The 15,625-nt window shown below is 42.5% G+C and overlaps 1 protein-coding gene across 1 annotated transcript in view; it reads right to left on the bottom strand.

Annotated features, from left to right (window-relative positions):
• TMC2 (transmembrane channel like 2) overlaps window positions 1-15,625 on the bottom strand; it is a 90,702-nt gene that overhangs the window by 58,999 nt on the left and 16,078 nt on the right. Inside the window, 1 exon segment of the mRNA XM_058287449.1 lies at window positions 6,459-6,549. Within this exon segment, the coding sequence (XP_058143432.1) occupies window positions 6,459-6,549 (91 nt within the window).

The following is a 15,625-nucleotide window of genomic DNA, read 5'->3' as shown; positions in this document are numbered from 1 at the left end:
AATGACATGAAAACTATGGAAACGCACGGCAGGGTAAAGGCAAGGCGCACAGCCCTTAAGAGTCTCAAAAGCGTCTCCTCTTGGATGCAAACATAAATTTCAGGAAAAAGTTCGCATTCTTAATAAAATGCAAGAAACATGGTTTTCTATAGGAAAGGATAACAATTTGAGATTTTAAAAAGGTAAGATAGGGAAGGATTACAAGGAAGCTGAAAGTTTGGAAATAGAATGACAGTAAATGTTATTTATAAGTAGAGTATAATTGACACAGAGAAAAATTGATCCCATGGCATTAAGAAAAAACCTGAGAAATTTGTAAGAATGCAAAGAGAAAAAACAAAGAATTAAAAACAATGAGGGAAGGGAAATGTGGAGGACTGAGATTGGGAAGCTATCCTTTTCCTAAGAAGAAGCTGAAACTATTTGAACAGAAAATGTGACTGAACAGAAATATTTATCAAAGAAGTATCTGAAGAGCACATTCCTTAGTTGGTAAAAAAAAAAAAAGATGAGTGTACTGTTGTTAAGAGGTAAATAGTTTCTGGGCAAAATTAATAAAATGTTCTACAGATGGTTGTCAGAAATTATAATTGAAAAAGAAGAGAAAAAATAATCTTAAGGATAAAAAGAATTCAAACCCAATAGATAATTACAAAATTATGAGAATACCGAAAGCAACTTTATGTTAATAAATACTAAAATATAATGAAATCATCAGTTTGGGGGAAGAATATGAATTATCTAAATGGCCCCAAGAAAAAGTGAAGAACCTAAAGTCTATCAATAAATGGAGTATATGAAAAACTTTATGAAGGTACTGACTATTAAAATGACTCCTATCTGTACAGTTTTATGGATGTTATCTTGCAGATTTCCAAAAATGAATAATTATGCTCTACAAATCAATTTATAGTAAAAAGGGCAAAGTGTTCATTCAATGTTAGGAAGCACGTGTAGCCTTCACGTTCAAGGCTGCCAAGATAGAACACACACATTCAGATCAATCTTCCTTGTGAGCATTTAGGTAAAAGTCACAAATAAAATACTGAGAACTCAGATGTAGCTGTGGAGTTAAATAACCTACCATGATTGAGGTTATCCCACAAATTAAAGCTTTAGTAAGAGAAAGGAAAGGGCATTAAATAAAATCTCCAATAAAATGGAAATCTTACTAAATTGCAACTAGACGGCCAATTTCTTGTGATAAAGAAAATCTATTTCAAGCCAACAAGTCCCATAAAACTTAATGTGAAATTTCACTATCACCAACTGAAATTTTTCTAGGATTGCTAACCCACATTTTAAGATAAGAATGAAAAGCACACCTAGAAGGACCCAGTAAAACATCTTTACATAGAGAATCAGATGAAAATGATTAGAATTAATGAGTATAATAAGGGGATGAGATATAGAATCAAATCCATTGTTTCCTATATACCAGCAACAACTAGTTACTAGATAAATGATAAACTGATACTAATCACAGAAGCAACTAAAACACAGACTATGTAAAAATCAATTCAGGACATGGAAAAGATCTGTATGAAAAAATGACTTTACTGAAGGATGTAAAATAAAGCTTAAGAAATGTATGGCATTCTTAGATGTGAAAACTAAATATTGTATAGATATGATGTTTTCCCAGATTACATGAAGGATTTGAAAAAAAAACGTGATCATTACCTCATTGAGCTATATGGACAAAATGATTTAAAAATGCATCTGGAAATACTGGCAAGACCAGGCAAGAAGTTTTTGAAAATCGAGGGCAAGAAGGGGAGGCGAGCATTGTCAGGCATTAGAATGAACCAGTCGCTAAAACAGTGAGGTCAAAATCGAGGGCAAGAAGGGGAGGCGAGCATTGTCAGGCATTAGAATGAACCAGTCGCTAAAACAGTGAGGTCAAAATCGAGGGCAAGAAGGGGAGGCGAGCATTGTCAGGCATTAGAATGAACCAGTCGCTAAAACAGTGAGGTCAAAATCGAGGGCAAGAAGGGGAGGCGAGCATTGTCAGGCATTAGAATGAACCAGTCGCTAAAACAGTGAGGTCAAAATCGAGGGCAAGAAGGGGAGGCGAGCATTGTCAGGCATTAGAATGAACCAGTCGCTAAAACAGTGAGGTCAAAATCGAGGGCAAGAAGGGGAGGCGAGCATTGTCAGGCATTAGAATGAACCAGTCGCTAAAACAGTGAGGTCAAAATCGAGGGCAAGAAGGGGAGGCGAGCATTGTCAGGCATTAGAATGAACCAGTCGCTAAAACAGTGAGGTCAAAATCGAGGGCAAGAAGGGGAGGCGAGCATTGTCAGGCATTAGAATGAACCAGTCGCTAAAACAGTGAGGTCAAAATCGAGGGCAAGAAGGGGAGGCGAGCATTGTCAGGCATTAGAATGAACCAGTCGCTAAAACAGTGAGGTCAAAATCGAGGGCAAGAAGGGGAGGCGAGCATTGTCAGGCATTAGAATGAACCAGTCGCTAAAACAGTGAGGTCAAAATCGAGGGCAAGAAGGGGAGGCGAGCATTGTCAGGCATTAGAATGAACCAGTCGCTAAAACAGTGAGGTCAAAATCGAGGGCAAGAAGGGGAGGCGAGCATTGTCAGGCATTAGAATGAACCAGTCGCTAAAACAGTGAGGTCAAAATCGAGGGCAAGAAGGGGAGGCGAGCATTGTCAGGCATTAGAATGAACCAGTCGCTAAAACAGTGAGGTCAAAATCGAGGGCAAGAAGGGGAGGCGAGCATTGTCAGGCATTAGAATGAACCAGTCGCTAAAACAGTGAGGTCAAAATCGAGGGCAAGGAGGGGAGGCGAGCATTGTCAGGCATTAGAATGAACCAGTCGCTAAAACAGTGAGGTCAAAATCGAGGGCAAGGAGGGGAGGCGAGCATTGTCAGGCATTAGAATGAACCAGTCGCTAAAACAGTGAGGTCAAAATCGAGGGCAAGGAGGGGAGGCGAGCATTGTCAGGCATTAGAATGAACCAGTCGCTAAAACAGTGAGGTCAAAATCGAGGGCAAGAAGGGGAGGCGAGCATTGTCAGGCATTAGAATGAACCAGTCGCTAAAACAGTGAGGTCAAAATCGAGGGCAAGGAGGGGAGGCGAGCATTGTCAGGCATTAGAATGAACCAGTCGCTAAAACAGTGAGGTCAAAATCGAGGGCAAGGAGGGGAGGCGAGCATTGTCAGGCATTAGAATGAACCAGTCGCTAAAACAGTGAGGTCAAAATCGAGGGCAAGGAGGGGAGGCGAGCATTGTCAGGCATTAGAATGAACCAGTCGCTAAAACAGTGAGGTCAAAATCGAGGGCAAGAAGGGGAGGCGAGCATTGTCAGGCATTAGAATGAACCAGTCGCTAAAACAGTGAGGTCAAAATCGAGGGCAAGAAGGGGAGGCGAGCATTGTCAGGCATTAGAATGAACCAGTCGCTAAAACAGTGAGGTCAAAATCGAGGGCAAGAAGGGGAGGCGAGCATTGTCAGGCATTAGAATGAACCAGTCGCTAAAACAGTGAGGTCAAAATCGAGGGCAAGAAGGGGAGGCGAGCATTGTCAGGCATTAGAATGAACCAGTCGCTAAAACAGTGAGGTCAAAATCGAGGGCAAGAAGGGGAGGCGAGCATTGTCAGGCATTAGAATGAACCAGTCGCTAAAACAGTGAGGTCAAAATCGAGGGCAAGAAGGGGAGGCGAGCATTGTCAGGCATTAGAATGAACCAGTCGCTAAAACAGTGAGGTCAAAATCGAGGGCAAGAAGGGGAGGCGAGCATTGTCAGGCATTAGAATGAACCAGTCGCTAAAACAGTGAGGTCAAAATCGAGGGCAAGAAGGGGAGGCGAGCATTGTCAGGCATTAGAATGAACCAGTCGCTAAAACAGTGAGGTCAAAATCGAGGGCAAGAAGGGGAGGCGAGCATTGTCAGGCATTAGAATGAACCAGTCGCTAAAACAGTGAGGTCAAAATCGAGGGCAAGAAGGGGAGGCGAGCATTGTCAGGCATTAGAATGAACCAGTCGCTAAAACAGTGAGGTCAAAATCGAGGGCAAGAAGGGGAGGCGAGCATTGTCAGGCATTAGAATGAACCAGTCGCTAAAACAGTGAGGTCAAAATCGAGGGCAAGGAGGGGAGGCGAGCATTGTCAGGCATTAGAATGAACCAGTCGCTAAAACAGTGAGGTCAAAATCGAGGGCAAGGAGGGGAGGCGAGCATTGTCAGGCATTAGAATGAACCAGTCGCTAAAACAGTGAGGTCAAAATCGAGGGCAAGGAGGGGAGGCGAGCATTGTCAGGCATTAGAATGAACCAGTCGCTAAAACAGTGAGGTCAAAATCGAGGGCAAGGAGGGGAGGCGAGCATTGTCAGGCATTAGAATGAACCAGTCGCTAAAACAGTGAGGTCAAAATCGAGGGCAAGAAGGGGAGGCGAGCATTGTCAGGCATTAGAATGAACCAGTCGCTAAAACAGTGAGGTCAAAATCGAGGGCAAGGAGGGGAGGCGAGCATTGTCAGGCATTAGAATGAACCAGTCGCTAAAACAGTGAGGTCAAAATCGAGGGCAAGAAGGGGAGGCGAGCATTGTCAGGCATTAGAATGAACCAGTCGCTAAAACAGTGAGGTCAAAATCGAGGGCAAGAAGGGGAGGCGAGCATTGTCAGGCATTAGAATGAACCAGTCGCTAAAACAGTGAGGTCAAAATCGAGGGCAAGAAGGGGAGGCGAGCATTGTCAGGCATTAGAATGAACCAGTCGCTAAAACAGTGAGGTCAAAATCGAGGGCAAGAAGGGGAGGCGAGCATTGTCAGGCATTAGAATGAACCAGTCGCTAAAACAGTGAGGTCAAAATCGAGGGCAAGAAGGGGAGGCGAGCATTGTCAGGCATTAGAATGAACCAGTCGCTAAAACAGTGAGGTCAAAATCGAGGGCAAGAAGGGGAGGCGAGCATTGTCAGGCATTAGAATGAACCAGTCGCTAAAACAGTGAGGTCAAAATCGAGGGCAAGAAGGGGAGGCGAGCATTGTCAGGCATTAGAATGAACCAGTCGCTAAAACAGTGAGGTCAAAATCGAGGGCAAGAAGGGGAGGCGAGCATTGTCAGGCATTAGAATGAACCAGTCGCTAAAACAGTGAGGTCAAAATCGAGGGCAAGAAGGGGAGGCGAGCATTGTCAGGCATTAGAATGAACCAGTCGCTAAAACAGTGAGGTCAAAATCGAGGGCAAGAAGGGGAGGCGAGCATTGTCAGGCATTAGAATGAACCAGTCGCTAAAACAGTGAGGTCAAAATCGAGGGCAAGAAGGGGAGGCGAGCATTGTCAGGCATTAGAATGAACCAGTCGCTAAAACAGTGAGGTCAAAATCGAGGGCAAGAAGGGGAGGCGAGCATTGTCAGGCATTAGAATGAACCAGTCGCTAAAACAGTGAGGTCAAAATCGAGGGCAAGAAGGGGAGGCGAGCATTGTCAGGCATTAGAATGAACCAGTCGCTAAAACAGTGAGGTCAAAATCGAGGGCAAGAAGGGGAGGCGAGCATTGTCAGGCATTAGAATGAACCAGTCGCTAAAACAGTGAGGTCAAAATCGAGGGCAAGAAGGGGAGGCGAGCATTGTCAGGCATTAGAATGAACCAGTCGCTAAAACAGTGAGGTCAAAATCGAGGGCAAGAAGGGGAGGCGAGCATTGTCAGGCATTAGAATGAACCAGTCGCTAAAACAGTGAGGTCAAAATCGAGGGCAAGAAGGGGAGGCGAGCATTGTCAGGCATTAGAATGAACCAGTCGCTAAAACAGTCAAAAGGTTGCTCAGAATGAAGAGCTCTGAAACAGCCCCTATGAATAATTGAGCGACAATGGCAGTCTTGAAAATCAGGCATTTAAAAATGGTAGTGGGCAAAGGAAGGATATACTTCAATAAGACCCACATGGAATAGCCAATCCCAGAACCCTTCCCTAGTTTGAACCGGAAGCCCCAGCCCTGATACAACTCCACAAGCGGAACTGTTCCCTGGTTTCACCACGGCCCTTCTGGACTCCACCAAACTGAGCAAAATGTCCTGATTTAGGGTTTGGAAACAAGACTCCAGTGTTACAGTGTCATTAATCCTGTGAGTTTAGTTATCCCCCCGAGAGGAGATAATTGTATCAATTGTATGATACTAACATTAATATTCTTTCTATCTGTCCTATCCTATCTATTCTAGTCTGTCTATTCTACTCCTATTCTATTCTACTCTACCCTACCCTACCCTACCCTATCTATTCTATCCTATCCTACCCTGCCCTACCCTATCCTAGACCTCATTACAAAGAAACCATGACAGGTAAGTTTAGAACTGCTGGGCTACAGTTGGTCAGTGGGGTCTCAAACTCAGGGCCTTGGGGCAGCTGGACTCAGCCTCTGAGGCTGCGCAGGCACCGGGGGTAGCTGCACAGACACACGGCGCCCACCCAGAGCCCACAGGCTTGCAGGTCTGCTCACGCACCTTGGCCAGCCGCATCCTGCAGGCGTAGAGCTGCTTGCCTTTCCCCTGTCCCAAGGCTCCTTCGTACTTCTCCACGAACGCCTGGGCCTCCCTGGTCAGAAACAAGCACACACAAAAAACGTGGGCAGGGACTCAGGCAGCACCCAACCGGACGACGTCTGACCCTGGGGACGGGACGTGCTGGAGGCCTCACGAGGGCGACGTCCTGGCTCGAATGCAGGTTCCGTGAGGGCAGCACGTTCCTGTCCGTTTTGTCCACTGAAGTTTCCCGAATGCCAAGAACAGTGCTCAGCACATAGTAGGCGCTTGTGATGGGCAGAATTTTGGCCTCACGACCCCTGCCCCCTGGTTTTTACATCCGTGGATATATTTATTACTTTACCTAGTGAAAGGGGCTTTGTGGATGTAATTAAGGTGACTCAGCTTCGGACTTTAAAACAGAGACCGTGCAGGATCACGCGGAGGAGTCAGGGAAATGTGGCAGGACGGGAAGTCGGAAATTCAGAGCAGGAGCATTCTCCACCCGGGAGGCGACGAGAGAGAGAGAAGGAAATGAGTTCTGCCAATAGCCCGCGAGCTGGAGGAGCCCCTGCCCCAGAAGACGCCCGCCGCCCAGGCGGCCCCCGGCCCCGGCTGAGTGGACTTGAGCTGGGCTGGGTTCCGGCCACGGACCCGCGAGCTCCCACCAGTGCTGCTTCAAGATTCCACACTGGGGGTTTGTGGTCGCAGAAATAGGAAACGAACGAATTTGCCTTCACTTTGTGGACCACATGACCGTGAGTGAGCGAGCACCCACGAAAGCCGGTGAGAAACACAGCGTCAGTCTGTCACTAATATTCCGGGGTGAAGGGCTAGGCTGGCTCCTGAGAGCCAGTGGTTAAAGACTCAGGAAGCTGGCCCACGGGCTGTTAAAGAGATCGTAGCTTGAAATCGGCCACGGCATGAGCATTCAGACCATGGAAATCAGCAGATGCTGTGCGTCAGGGCTCCCTCCACCCCACCGACTGTTTATCTGCAACCACTGGATAAACCCAAAGAGCGAAGAGGATTGAAGGAGGCGTCGTGAGCCATGTGGCAGCTGCCACCCCGGCAGCCGCTACCCGCACGACAAACGCAGCTCCGATTTCAAGGCTGGGCAGCTGATGCAAGTCAGAGCCCCTCCTAACCGGGGTCCTGAGGCTTTACCGAGACCACTCAGAGGTCTGGTTCAGGAAGGCGACATTAGGTCAAAGCCGGGCGTACGTCGCCTACCTGGATCCGCTGCCATCCTCTCCTCCAGGCAGCGGAAGAAAGAGTGCGTTCATGAAGTTCTTATTTTTGCCCCTTTCCTGTCTCTTCTGACAGGGGCAGAGACCCCTAAACAGTTGGGGCTTTGTGAGTTTCAATGTGGCAGGTTTTAAGGGTTGGGGACTCGAGGTAGGAATTCTCAGGAGTCAAGTCCAGCCCTTGCTCTGAGCGCTCAAGGCTGGCAGCAGGTGTGTCCCTCTCCACGTCCACACCCTCATCCAGACCCAGGGGAGGGCTCAGGAGAGCAGGCGCCCTGCCCAGGGCTGGGCCAGACTCGAGGACCGGATGCTGTCAAGGCCCACCTGTTCAGAGCTTTGACAGCTGCCGCAAGCCGTGAATGCTCACAGATAACACGCTAACATTTTAATAGAAGTTGTGAGCTTACAAAACAGTCATGCATAATGTGCAGAATTCCCAAACATCACCCCCCACACCTTACATTGTTGTGGGACATTTGTTACAGATTATGAAAGAACATGATCAAATCGTTACCACTGAGTGTGGTCCATAGCGTACACTTGATATCTTTTTTCCATACACCCCCTATTATTAATGCCATGTATTAGTCCTGCACATTTGCTATAGTTCATGAGAGAACGCTTGTATCTGTACTGCTAACCACAGTCCATCCTCCACCGCTGGGCTCACTGTGTTGTACAGTCCCGTGCCTTGTACAGTCCACCCAAAGTGGACACTCAGTGGCCCTCACTTCCATCAGAGCTGTGCAGTCATCGCCCTAGTAAACCTTTGACCGTTTCCTTAGTCTGAAAGAAAATACCCCATATCCCTCTATTATTGACACTTAGTGTTACTATGGTACCTTCTTTGACATCGATGCAAGAATATTACAATTTTGCTGTTAATTATAGCCCATAAATTACAGTAATCATATTTTTCCCATGCATCACCATATTCTTACCACCCTGCAATCTGATGTACATTTGTCCTAGTTCATAGAAGAACATTCTTCTATTTGTATTATTAACCACAATCCTCATCCATCTCCAGGTTCACTGCTATTCAGTCCCTAGATTTTTCTCTAGCTTTCTTTCAATTGACTTTTACATCCCTGGACTAACCCTTTCAGCCACAATCCCATTTATAAACAAGCCATGTTAATTATACTCATTGTAATGTCGTAATGTGTCTGCATCAACTCTATCCATTTCCACACTTTTACAGTCAAGCTAATTGAAAATTCTACATTCACTAAAAGTCGTACTCCTTCTCAGCCCTCATCCTATCTCCTAGTAACCTATACTCTAGGTTTTACTTTTGTTTTTTTAAAGAAGGTACCAGGGATTGAATGCAGGACCTCATACATATGAAGCAGGCGTTCAACCACTGAGCTACACCCGCTCCCTTATACTCTAGGTTTGAACTCCATGTATTTATTCTTCATATTTAGTTCATTTTAGTAAGACCATGCAATATTTGTCTTTTTGGTCTGGAGTTTTATTTCAGTCAGTATAATATCCTCAGAGTTCATCCATGTTATCATATGTGTCCCAATTTCTTCTTACAGTTGCACAGTATTCCAGCATATGCATGTATCACATTTTGTTTATCCTTTCACCAGTTGATGGACAACTGGGTTGTTTCCATCTTTCGGCAACTGTGAATAACGCCACTCTGAACACTGGTGTGCAGGTGTCCGCTCGCATCCCTGCTTTCAGTTCCTGTGGGCAGTAGTGGGATTGCTGGATCGTACGGCTGTTCTAGTTTTCACTTCCTGAGGACCCACCAAGCCACTCTACATTCCCACCAAAATGAAGGAGTGGTCCTATTTCTCCACATCCTTTCCAGCACTTGTTGTTTTCTGTGTTTTGTTTTGTTTTTTTAAAGTAATGGCCATTCTGTGAAGTGTGACATGGTATCTCATTGTAGTTTTGACTTGCATTTCCTGAATAGCTAGTGATATTGAACATTTTTCATGTGCTTTTTTGCCATTTGCTTTTCTTCCTTGGAGAAATGTTTAAGGCTTTTGTCCATTTTTAAATTGGTTTGCTTGCTCTTTTATTGTTGAGTTGTATGATCTCTTTATATAGTATGGAAATTAAACCCTTATTGGATATGTGGTTTCCCAATATTTTCTCCCATTGAGTGGGCTGCCTTTTCATCTTCTTGACAAAGTCTTCTGAAGCACAAAAGTGTTTAAGTTTAAGGAGGTCCCATTTATCCATTTTTTTTTTCTTTCATTGCTTGTGCTTTCAATGTGAGGTTTAAGAAACCACCACCTACCACGAGGTCTTGAAGATGTTTTCCTACATTTTCTTCTAGGAGTTTTATGGTTCTAGCTTTTATATGTAGGTCTTTGATTCATTTTGAGTTAACTTTTGTATATTGTGTGAAGTAGGGAGCCTCCTCTTTCTTTCTTTTGGATATGGTTATCCAGTTCGTCCAGCACCATTTGTTGAATAGACTGTTGGCTTGATACCCTTGTAAAAATCACTTGACCACAGATGTGAGGGTCTGCTTCTGAACCATCAGTTTGGTTCCATTGGTCTATACGTCTATCTTTATGTCAGTACTATGCTGTTTTTATTTTTTATGATTATTATTTTTTAACCATTGTAGCTAGGTAATGTGATTTAAAGTCTAGAAGTGAAAGTCCTCCAACTCCATTTTTCCTTTTTAAGACATTTATGGTGATTTGGGCCTCATTACCCTTCCAAATAAATTTGATAGTTGGGTTTCCCCTTTATTTAAAAGAGGCTGTTGGAATTTTTTATCAGGATTGCCTCGAATCTGTATACCAATTTGGGTGGCATTGAAACATCTTAATGATATTTAGTCTTCCAATCCATGAACATGGAATGTTCTTCCACTTATTTATGTCTTCTTTGATTTCTTTTAGCAATGCACTGTAGTTTTCTGAATACAAGTGCTTTAAATCCTTGGTTAAGTTTATTCCTAAATATTTGATTCATTTAGTCACTATTGTAAATGGAGTTTTTCTTGGCGTCCTCCTCAGATTGCTCACTACTAGTGTATAGAAACACGACTGGTTTTTGCACATTAATCTTGTATCCTGCCACTCTGCTGAACTTGTTTATTAGCTCTAGCAGCTTTGCTGTAGATTATTTGGGACTTTCTAGGTATAGGATCATATCATCTGTGAATAGCAAAAGTCTTATTTCTTCCTTTCCAACTTGGATGCCTTTTATTTCTTTTTCTTGCCTAATTGCTATAGCTAGAACATCTAGCAGTATATTGAACACCAGTCATGACAGTGAGCATCCTTTACTTGTTCTCAATCTCAACAGGAAAGCTTTCAGTCTTTCACCATCAGTACAATGTTAGCTGTGGCCTTTTCACATATACCCTTTATCATCTTAAGAAAGTTTCCTTCAATTCCTGTCTTTTGTGTTATTTTATCAAGAAAGGATGCTGTATTTTGTCAAATGCCTTCTGGGTCAATCTAGATGATCATGGGGTTTTTCTTCTTTGATTTATTAATGTGGTATATTATGCTGATTTTCTTGTGTTGAACCACCCTTGCATGCCTGGTTTAGAACCCACTTGATCATGATGAATAATTCTTTATGTGTTACTGGATTTGGTTAGCAAGTATTTTCTTGAGGATTTTTGCATCTATATTCATTAGGGAAATGGGCCTATAATTTTCTTTTTTCATAATATCTTTATCTGGCTTTGGTATTAGGGTGATATTGGTGTCACAGAATGTGTTTGGTAGTGTTCCTACCTCTTCAATTTTTTGAGAAGAGTTTGAGTAAGATTGGTATTAAATCTTTTTTGAATACTTGGTAAAATTCACCTGTGGGGCCATCTGGTCCTGGGCTTTTCATTTTGGGGAGTTGTTTGATGACTATTTCAATCTCTTTGCTTGTGATTGGTTTGTTGAGGTGTTCTATTTCTTCTAGGATCAGTGTAGGTTGTTCATATGTTTCTAGGAATTTTTCCATTTCATCTATATTGTCTAGTTGGTTGATGCACAGTTGTTCATATTATCTTCTTATTATCTCTTTCGTTTTTGTGGGTCAGTAGTAATGTCCCCATTTTCATTTAATTTTATTAATTTGTATCTTCTCTATTTTTTTCTTTGTAAGTCTAGCTAAGGGTTTAGCAATTTTGTTACTCTTCTTGAAGAACCAACTTTTGGTTTTGTTAATTCTCTTTATTTTTTCTTTTTTCCTTCTCAATTTCATTTATTTCTGCTCTTATCTTTGTTATTTAATTCCTTATGCTTACTTTGGGAATAGTTTTCTGTTCTTTTTCTAGTTCTTACAGCTGTGTAGTTAGATAATTGATTTTAGCTTTTTCTTCTTTTTTAATGTAAACATTGAGGGCTATAAATTTCCCTCTCAACACTGCTTTTACTGTATCCCATAGATTCTGATATGTTGTGTTCTCATTTTCATTAGACTCAAGATATTTATTGAATTTGCTTGCAATTTCTTCTTTGACACACTGATTATTTAAGCGTGTTGTTTAATCTCCATGAATTTGTGAATTTTCCCTTTTAATGCCTGTTTTGATTTCCAGCTTTATTCCATTATGATCAGAGAAAGTGCTTTGCATAATTTTGATCTTTTAAAATTTATTGAGCTCTCCTTTGTGGCCCAACATGTGGTCTATCCTGGAGAAAGATCCATGAGCACTTGAGAAGAATGTATATCCTGATGTTTTGGGGTGCAGTGTTCTGTATATTTCTATTAGGTTTAGTCCACTTATTATATTACTCAACCTCTCTGTTTCTTTATTGATCCTCTGACCAGATGATCCATCCAATGATGAGAATGATGTAATGAAGTCTTTAACTATTATTGTAGAGACAACTCTTTCTCCCTTCAGTTTTGTTAGTGTGTGCCTCATGTAATTTGAGGCATATGCATTTATGATTGTTATCTCTTCCTAATGAATTGCTCCTTTTATTTATATATAATGTCCTTCCTTGTCTCTAATAATAGCTTTGCTTTTAAAGTCTATTTCATCAAATATCAGTACAGCTACTCCAACTTTTTTGGTTACTGCATGCATGGAATATATTTTCCCAGCCTTTCACTTTTAGTTTATATATCTTTGGATGTAACGTGAGTCTCATGTAGACAGCATATAGATGGATTTTTTTCTTATCCATTCCACCAGTCTGTGTCTTTTGATTGGGCAGTTTAATCCATTAACATTCAATGTTATTACTGTAAAGGCAGTTCTTACTTCACCCATTTTGATCTTTGGGTTTTATCTGTCATATCTTGTTTTCACCACTCTTTTTACACTTTTACTTATATTTACTGATATAATCTTCATTTCTAGACTCTCCTACAAACCTCTCTCTCCTGTCTTTTCTTTTTAGGTGGTAGCACTCCCTTTAGTGTTTCCTGCAAAGCTTATCTCTTGGTTACAAATTCTCTCAGTTTCTGTTTCTTTGTGAATATTCTAAACTCACCGTCATTCTGGAAAGACAATCTTGCTGGTTATAAGATTCTTGGTTGGCAGTTTTTCTCTTTCAGTATCTTAAATATGTCATACCACTGCCTTCTTGCCTCCATGGTTTCTGATGAGAAATCAATACTTAATTTTATTGGGCATCCCTTGTAGATGGTGAATCACTTTTCTCTTGCTGCTCTCAGGATTCTCTCTTTATCTTTGGTATTTGATATTCTGATTAGTATGAGTCTTGGAGTAGGTCTATTTGGACTTATTTGGATGGAAGTACATTGCGCTTCTTGGACATGGATATCTATGTCCTTCAGTAGGGTTGGGAAACTTTCCACCATTATTTCCTCAAATATTCCTTCTGCCCATTTTCCCTTATTTTCCCTTTCTGGAAGACCCATGATGTATGTTTGCATGTCTCTTGCCATCATTTAGTTCCCTGAATTGCTGTTCATTTTTTTCTTTATCTGTACTTTTGTATGTTTACTTTTGGAGGTACTATCTTCAAGCTCACTGATCCTTTCTTCTGCCTCCTCAAATCCACTGTTATTGCATAAATTTCATTTACTGTGCCTTTCATTCCCACAAGAGTGACTATTTTTTCTATGTATGCTTCAAATTCTTCTTTGTGCCCCCAGTGTCTTCTTGATGTCCTTACTCTCTTTAGCCATCTCACTGAATTTATTAAGGAGATTTGTTTGAACATCTATGATTAGTAATCTCAACTCCTTTATATCATTTGGAGGCTTAGTTTGTTCCTTTGATTGGGCTGTATCTTCCTGTTTCTTGGTATTGATTGTAATTTTTTGTTGATGTCTTGGCATCTGATTTACTAGATGTATTTATACTGGGCTTAGCTTCTCTCTTTAGTCAAGGGCTTTCTATTTGATTGACTTTTGTGCTACAGTCCCTCTTTGATACTTAGTTCAACTTAATTTGGAACTTTATAGTGGTTTGTGCTTAGCCAATCTGATTTTTTCAGCTCTTTGTTACCTGTTTCTTGCCCTTTCTCCCTTGCTGTTTTTCAGTGCTATGTATTTTTATTGACTTACAATTAATGTTAAAACACAGGATTCAGTAAGTGAACTGTGAAAACACTATCTTGATTAGTTTTGACAACTAAGGAAAATAAACCACTAGGTTTTGAATGAGATAATTACAGCTTTCCATCTTGTTCCAGGTGCCCTGGACAAGGGGACACTCTGAAGTTGACCCCCTTAGAGAGATTATGTATCTCCCCAAACTTATCATTGGTGAAGGAGATCAGATCAAGCTCATACTTAACTTTGGGATACAGAGGTAAAAGCAGATACCAGGAAGCCTGCATTGATGGCATCCTTGGAGAACTTTGCTGTCCTTGCAGAAACGTGGGGGAGGGTATCAGCCAGCCTGAAACCTGGAGGGTATCAGGATGTAGGTAGGGAACACTGGTGGTCAAAGGAGGGGGCCAGAGGTTGAAGGTGGTCAGAGCATGCTACTTGGTGTCTCCCTTTGTCCTGAAGCATTTCCTTTTTCAGTTGTGTAGACAAGGATCGAACAGGTGCTGAGCTTGCTCTAAGTGGAAATTCAGATCAGTCAGGTCTGGGCATCTGCTCTGGATACTTGACTGAATCAATCTGCAGGCTGCTGAGATTGGCTTCCACATAGGAATGGTTTAGGAATGTCAGCAAAGTGTTTGACATTCTTCCCTTCAAAATGCGGAGCCTAATTCTTCTCTTGCATGTGGGCCCTATTTAGTGATTGACTTTTAATGAATAGAGAGCTGTAAACGTAATGGTTTATGACTTCTGAAATTATTTCATAAAGGGAATTGTGGCTTCAACCTTGACTTCTCCTTCCTCTGGGGGAAGCCGGCTGCCATGTAAGGATGACACTTGAGCAGACTTTGGAGAAACCAACATAGAGAGAAACTGAGGCTCCCTTCAAGCAACCAGAACAAACTTGTCATCTGTATTAGTCAGCCAAGGGGGTGCTGATGCAAAGTACCAGAAATTCATCGGCATTTACAAAGGGTATTTATTTGGGGTAGAAGCTTACAGTCACAAGGCCATAAAGCATCAGTTACTTCCCTCACCAAAGTCTGTTGCCATGTGTTGGAACAAAATGGCTGCTGGTCTCTGTGACGGTTCAGCCTTCTTCCTCTTAAGGGTTCTGTGGTTCCAGCTCCTTCCATTCTCAGCTGTAGATTAGCATAAGCCTTGTCTCTCCCTGGGGCTCATTTCTCTTTGGGCTCAGTTGCAGCTGTAGGTTATCAGGCTCATTCTCTTTCTAGTGCCTCTGCTATGTCTGTGGAGCTGTCTCTATTCCTCTGTGTTCTTCTTCTCCTGTGTATTTACTTCCCAGGGCTCCAGCATCAAGAACTCAAACTCTCTCCTCTGCTGTGTCATTTTCTCTGTGAGTACCTGCCCACCAAGGGCTACTGACATGGCAGAATCAAAGCCTTAATCATAATTAATAAAGTAAAAATGAAACCTCTGAAT

The sequence above is a fragment of the Dasypus novemcinctus genome, chromosome 24 (genome assembly GCF_030445035.2).
Source record: "Dasypus novemcinctus isolate mDasNov1 chromosome 24, mDasNov1.1.hap2, whole genome shotgun sequence".
Lineage (NCBI taxonomy): Eukaryota > Metazoa > Chordata > Mammalia > Cingulata > Dasypodidae > Dasypus > Dasypus novemcinctus.
The sequence above is the reverse complement of the archived record's forward strand: the minus strand, read 5'-3'. Positions and strand labels throughout refer to the sequence as shown.